The sequence below is a fragment of the Asparagus officinalis genome, chromosome 1 (genome assembly GCF_001876935.1).
Source record: "Asparagus officinalis chromosome 1, Aspof.V1, whole genome shotgun sequence".
NCBI lineage: Eukaryota > Viridiplantae > Streptophyta > Magnoliopsida > Asparagales > Asparagaceae > Asparagus > Asparagus officinalis.
The window spans coordinates 71,613,183-71,620,734 of record NC_033794.1 but is presented as its reverse complement, the minus strand read 5'-3'; the positions used below and the strand labels follow the sequence as shown (position 1 = coordinate 71,620,734).

General features: G+C 45.3%; 1 protein-coding gene across 1 annotated transcript; it reads right to left on the bottom strand.

The window, feature by feature from the left end:
• Positions 5,298–6,439, bottom strand: LOC109835667 (uncharacterized mitochondrial protein AtMg00860-like). The gene is made up of 2 exons (XM_020403653.1): positions 6,290–6,439; positions 5,298–5,561 (listed from the first exon to the last, which is right to left on the bottom strand). Exons 1-2 carry the CDS (start codon positions 6,437–6,439, stop codon positions 5,298–5,300), a joined length of 414 nt encoding a protein of 137 aa, XP_020259242.1.

The following is a 7,552-nucleotide window of genomic DNA, read 5'->3' as shown; positions in this document are numbered from 1 at the left end:
CACTCCAGAGCAGAGGCTGACCCTCACATGGGAGGACTTCATATATTTCTTCGATGGACAGTACATTTCCTCTGCAGTACGGACAGGGAAGGAGCTCGAGTTGTCCCGTTTGACTCAGGGGGACATGACAGTTGCAGATTTTGAGAGCAGGTTCATGGAGTTGCTACATTTCACGGGTATGTGGCAGACAGGAGAACGTCAGGCTCAGATGTTCTTAGCAGGGCTACGCCCTAATCTCCGCCGAGGTAGCTGAGGCTGCCACTTCCCAGGAGATTGAGACTTCCATGTTCCAGAAGGATAAGGAAGGGAAGGCCAAGACAGGGCAGAGTGGAGACAAGGGCAAGAACAAGAGGTCTTTTTCTGGGCCTCAGCAGCAGCATTAGGGCCCTTATAAAAAGGGACCCCAGCAGGATCAGAGGGCATTTCAGCAGCGCAAGTTCCAGGGATCTTGTTATAACTGTCGCAAGGTCGGGCATAAGGCATCGGAGTGCCGTAGCGCACCAACAGGAGCCCAGCAGGGCAAGGGTCCGAACCAGCAGCAGCAACGACAGCAGGGCAGAGGTCAGGGCCAGCAGAACAGACTTGAGGCACCACCAGCAGCTCAGAGGACCGAGGGTCAGATTCGGGCTGTTCAGGATGTTCCCTAGGGACAGATTATCCCATATTCCCCAGCACCATTGTTTACGGAAAAAGTTGCTGTATTCATTGCTGCATTCATTACAACTTCAATCGTTACAATTTCCATATTCTCCATCTCCATCAGCAGAGCAGTCTTTAGCCACAGGCAGGGTTTATGCAGTAGTTCCCCGTGATTCCGGAGCCAGCGGAGCTGTAGTGGAGGGTACGTTCTTTGTGAACTCTCTTCCCGCCCGTATTCTTTTTGATTCGGGAGCCTCACATTCTTTCATCTCGCATGCATTTATGACTAGACTCCAGCTCGTAGCTCAACCACTAGACACCCCTCTATCTGTTTCCACCCCTCTAGGTGAGGTATCGCTTCTGGAGAGCGTTTGTAGGAGGTGTACCGTCAGTCTAGACGAGTCGGAGTTCATAGTTGATTTGATAGTGTTGCATATGTCCGAGTTCGATGTCATCCTTGGTATGGATTGGTTATCTTCCTACCATATTAGTATTGACTGCTTTGCGAAGACAGTCAAGTTGCGAGCGTCCGATGGGTCCGAGATGATTGTAGCTACCTCTCAGGGCAACCGATTTGCGGAGTCATTTCTGGCATACATCGAGGAGGTGATGCGACGGGATCAGGGTGTCGATTTATTGGAGACTAGAGTTGTCTCAGAGTATCAGGATGTCTTTCAGGACATACCTGGATTACCCCCGGTGAGAGAGGTAGAGTTCTGTATTGAGTTGCAGCCAGGCACAGCCCCGATATCCCGCGCACCCTATAGTATGGCACCAGCTGAGATGAGGGAGCTTCAGACCCAGTTGGACGAGTTGTTAGCTCAGGGCTTTATTCGCCGGAGTCATTCTCCGTGGGGCGCGCCGGTCCTCTTCGTGAAGAAGAAGGATGGTAGTATGAGATTATGCCTAGATTATAGAGAGAAGGAAATTGAACTCATCTTACAAATAGCTAAGATAGAGTCATTGCCTTATAAAGGGTGAGACGATTTGGCCACATTGTGCAATCACAAAACAGGGTATGTCGACAACATATCCCTGCCTTATAAAACGCAATGTAGTGTCAAATCGCCCCCTTTAATTTTGAGATATGGTTTTGACCAAGCAAAACATATCTTTGAAGCGTCGATCCTCACCAAGGAGAATCAAGGCTCTTCCCGATTGCCTCGCCAAGGAGAACAACGTGGGGTTTAAAAAAGGGTCAATTTACAAATTTATAAGAAAAAAGGGTTTATTTGCAAAAAGTAGCTCACCAGCATAAGAGGGAGGCGCGCCATCAACCGACATGGCAGGGGAACGACCTCTCGAGGCGCGAGACATGACGGCCTGCAAAATAACTCAAAGGGTTAGATTCAAAAAATAATTTCAGCCCTAATTTTTTGCATAAAAACCCCTCAAAATTGCATTTTTACCCCCCTGAAAGATTAGCTCGAGGCATCAAATCACACCCTCAACCCTCACATATAACCCCACAAATGCATGAATTAAATTGAGCATGAAAAAGATCCAAATTGTGGAAGATTTACCTGAAGAAAGGCTCGAGATCCAACGAAGATGAGACCTTTTAGGAAACTTTCACCACGTGCTCGAGGGGTCTGAGAGGAATTCTAAAAAATGATTTTTTGAAGGATTTCTCAGTCAAGGATCCAAAGGAAGACCAGGTCTAAGACCACTACGATGTTTGGATGGCGAAAGGACGCTCGAGGGAAAAGAAAAATCAAAAATAGGGATGAGGGGGGGCCGGCCCTAGAGAGGAGAAGAAAAAGAGAGAAAAAGAGGAAAAGAGACCCCCTTTTATAATGTGGACCAAGGTGAACCGGACCGGGCCAAGTTGAACCGAACCGGACCAATCCAAATCAGTTCAAAAGAGACTGAATTAAGCGTCGAGACGACTTCAAATCAACTAAGGGTCCCATCCTTGGTTTATTCCTGTCTCTCCCACACATTCGGAAGGAACGGAAGAAATTTTTTGAGCCAAATTACTGCCTTTTTTGGCTCATTTTCAAGCCGGTTCAGCTTATTTTGAGCACGGAAATACTCCAATAAGGTATACGAGTATAAACTATTTCCTATTGTTGTTGAGAAGTTCCTGGAGAATATTTTTCTAAAAATATTCTTAAGGATAACTCAATAACACGACGTCGGACAACGTGTCACAAGTGAGGATTCAACACCGACAATCGAGCGTTAGTTGCACGTCGAACCAACCAACACGAGTTAAAGATTGGAAAATCAGGAATCGACTTCAAGTTCAAATTCCAACAACGGTCAGACAATAAATGCAGCACCGGAACCCATACAGGCATTCTACGAAGCACTGAATGACCTGAGGGATTGAAGGAATACAGAACGAAGGTCATTCCAGGTCCCGTTACACTGACAAAGGGTAGGGGCAATCATATCCAAAGCATTCCAGACTCTTCTATAAAAGAATGAGGCTGAAACACTTTGGAGGGGGTATCTGTAGGCGTATAAAATTACCTATAGGTCCCTTAGCATGGTTCAGCATGATGGTTCGACAAATCAACGGATGTTCGAGCGACGAGGCGATAAAGCACACAAACAACGGCATATGTTCGCCTGTGGAACCAATCCAACAGTTCGGAAAGTCAACGAGTCGTCCAACGACAAAATAGATTTGTACTCAAACACCGAGGCGGAAATACTGCCAAATAAAGACCCGGGCTATCAAATCAAAGTCCGGACGAATCAAACGAAGAACTGAAAGACGGAAAACACCGGAAAACGGCGAAACGGAACACACCCGGGGACTCGGCCTAAACCGAGCCAACCCGGGGTGGCTCGGCCCAAGCCGAGCCACCCCAGGGTGGCTCGGTGGCCGAGCCACCCCAGGGTGGCTCGGCTAAGGCCGAGCCACCCTAGGGTGGCTCGGCCAAGGCCGAGCCACCTCAGGGTGGCTCGGCATGAGCCGAGCCACCCTCAGGGGCCCGACTCCCCCCCCCCTCTCTCTCTTGTGCACAAAGGCACAGTTCAGAGAGGCTATAAATAGGGGGGGTGGTTGTTCATTTGAGGGAGTTCTTCTGAAACTTTTGAGAGAGCCGAAACTCTGCCGGATTGTCACCTCAACTCGGAGGCCGAGCCACCTCAGGGTGGCTCGGCATGAGCCGAGCCACCCTCAGGTGGCCCGACTCCCCCCCCTCTCTCTCTTGTGCACAAAGGCACAGTTCAGAGAGGCTATAAATAGGGGGGGTGGTTGTTCATTTGAGGGACTTCTTCTGAAACTTTTGAGAGAGCCGAAACTCTGCCGGATTGTCACCTCAACTCGGAGATCTGAAGGCTTGAAGACTTGGAGACCCGGATTTGATTCTTAGCGAGCACCCGCACCGAAAAAGGCAGGAGTTCGAGAGAGTCTAATCCTCAGATCTACGTCGTTACACTCCGGATCTAAGCTTGGTTCTTAGATCCCGAGATTCGAGCGGTCGTTTCCTTGGTGAAACGATCCCTCCCGGCTATTATCTCCTTGGTGGGATAATACCCGTAATACGTCGTAGATCTGCTTGGATCCAGATCACGCGGTGGTCCACGGTAAGCAACCCCGGCGCAGGCAAACAACCCACAGAAGCAAGAGACCGGATAACAGGATCTTGTGATTTGTTCGGTAAAAGAGAGAAGTTGTAATTTTGATTTCTTTGTTTTATTTTGATTTTCATTGTAAGCCGGATCTTATAAAAAGACCGGATCTCTTTGTAACACATAAAGTTGTTAACTGAGTGCAATGACATCGATAATGAAGAAAACACCAACTTTTCCCGCGAACAGGGGTACATGATCAATATAGAAACCCTCAAAGGAATCGGCCAATGCGATTGCTGCTGTATGGTAAGGAACGAGGTCTTCATTCCTAACCTCATATTCTCGCTTCATTTGATTAACAATGAGTTAAGAATCACCGTATGCTTCTAAGCGTTTCACCCCCAACTGTTTGGCTATATCCATGCCAACCAACAAAGCACTGTATTCCGCCACATTGTTAGAACACGGCTCTGTTAAAGAAAGGGCACGTGGGAGTATGTGGTTTTAGGGAGAGATAAAGACAACCCCCACTCCAGCTATAACCCGACCAGTAGAACTTGTCCTTGCTGCACCATCGAAGTACAATTTCAATACTTATTCTCTAGAGACAACGTTTTCTTCATATGTCTCTTCAGGTATGTCCTGGTATAATTCGGCCTTTTCTTTTAGCGGATGATTAGCCATAAGGTCACAAATAACCTGACCTTTCACTCTTTTTGAGGTTTGAAGTGGATGTCATATTAGGAAAGTAACAAAGCCCACTTGGCGAATCGCCAATTCAATGCACTGGGCTGTGTCATGAATACCCGAATAGGATTGACCTGAGAAATAACATATATGGTTTGCCCAAACAAATAATGTCGCATTTTCTTAACTGTGAAGACCAGCGCCAAACATTCCTTCTCAATGAAAGGATAACGAGGTTCAGCGCCCGATAGTGTCCTACTTAGATAGTAGACGGCTTGTTCATGGCCATTTTCATCATCTTGTGCCAAGAGTCCTTCTAATGCATGATCTGTAGCCCGAATATATATCAAGAAAGGTTTACCTGACTTTGGTAAGACCAATATCGGTGGATTGGAGAGATATTGTTTAATCTCCTCAAACGCTTTCTGGCAAGCCTCGTCTCACATAAAGGATACTCCTTTCTTTATTAGTTTTGAGAATGATTGGCATTTCCTGGATAGGTTATTAATGAACCTGCGAATATATGCCAATCGTCCTTGTAAGCCTCGAAGCTCCTTAAGATTCCTAGGAGGTGGTAGCTCTTGGATGGCCTTGACTTCATCTGGGTCCAAACGAATTCCGTTAGCCATGACCACGAACCCGAGAAATTTACCACTAGCCATTCCTAAGAATGGCTTAGTTGGTTTCATCTTGAGCTGGTGCGCCTGCATAAGATCAAACATTGTTTTCAAGTCATGTAAATGGTTTCCCTTGTCACGACTTTTGACAACCAAGTCATCAACGTAACATTCCATAGTCTTTTGTAGATGTTTTTAGAAGATAGAGGTCATAGCGTGTTGATAGGTGGCGCCCGCATTTTTAACCCAAAGGGCATTACTGTATAACAATATATCCCTGAAGGTGTTCGAAAGGATGTATGCTTTTCATCATCAGGATACATTTTGATTTGGTTGTACCCTTAGAATCCATCCATAAAGGATATCCTCTCAAACCCACACGTATTGTCAATAATTATGTCCGTGATAGGTAACGAAAAATCATCTTTAGGACAAGACGAATTCAAGTCACGGAAGTCGATGCACACTCGAATCTTCCCGTTCTATTTTAGGATGGGGACAATGTTGGCCACCCAATCAGGATGTTGCTCTTCGCAGATAAATCCTGATTCGATGAGATTTTTAACTTCAGCTTTAATTGCTTCCATGATTTAGGGCCGAAATCCCCTTTGCTGTTGTTTAACAGGCTTGATGTCTGGTTTGATATTTAATCGATGCATAGCCACTTGGGGATCAAGCCCTGGCATATCCTTATAGTTCCAAGCGAAGATATCAATATACTCTCAGATTAGGGTAATAAGGTCTTCTTTCTCTTCTGGCGATAAACTATCACTTATGAATATGGTTTTTGGATTAATCTCATCTCCCATGTTTACCTGAATCACCTTGTCATCAGTACGGGGTTTGCGTTGTTCAAAATGGTGTTCCCATTGTATACCGAGCTGTCGACTTGATGGATTATCAAACAAAAGTAATTGATCATTTTCCTGATTCTCTATCGAAGATACTGAGGTCATGTTAGCCATGAGTACTTTGAGTACAGCTCCTGTACTGGTATCAGATTCCAAACAATTGGATCGAAAGACGAGGTGAAAGAATCATCATTCCGAAACGCAGCATAAACGGTGGAGATTCATAACCTAATCCACTACGAGTTTTGTGATAATAATCTTCTGGCTTTCGTTCCGGGACATAAGCAGATCGTATTGGTGTCCGGATCCCTCTGCCGAAATTTAAGCCCTGTTTATGAATGAAATTGTATCCTATATTCTTCATAAGCTTTCGAGTTGTTGGAGTAAAGTATGAGAATTGCGGATCACTTTCCTCTTTCTTGGATTCCTCTAAAATGGTTTGCACTAGGCCGTCACTCTTCCGAAGACTAATGTTTTTTGAACCGTTAACCTTAGCCGGTACTATGAAGACTGGCTTGAGAAAGATTAGGTTTGCGTCGATTTGTCACAAAAGACGACTGAATTCGGCATGTACAAGTTGATTCAGCATATAACTTGGATAGCGGATCCGCTATCACATCAGCATTTGTACCTGGCATGTTAGGATTTAATTCCACACGTGAGAAGTAAGCTAAATCATTATTATTAAAGATAACTCTGTTGTCTTTATAGACAGGATCATTTACATCCAGATCTTCAAGACCGATTACGATGGGTTCTATGTCATTAAAAACAAGACCCTGTTCGTGTTCAGACTCAATATCAGCTTCGTTACCACTATTTGGTTCTTCAATCAGTGGTACCTCAAATGGTTCACCATCAAGATAATGGATATAATCAGTGAAATAATTCTCTACCCCCTTGAATGGTTTCTTCTCTGGGACCACTGTTTTTACTTCACCACTCTCACCTATATATTTTATGCATTGGTGTAGAGTGGATGGAACAATCAAATTGTTATGGATCCGACCCAGTAACAAGTTGTAAGATGTCTCTGCGTCGATGACGTAGCAGGTAACATCCGTCCTCAAGTCACCCATCTGATATTTGAGTTTGATTTTGCCAAGGGGACGAGTATTAGAGGCATTGAAGCCATATATGGTGGTTCTCGTCGTTGATAAACGATATAGAGGAATTCCAAGGTGATGAACAAGCCGCAATGGAATGATGCTCAAAGCAAAACTAGGA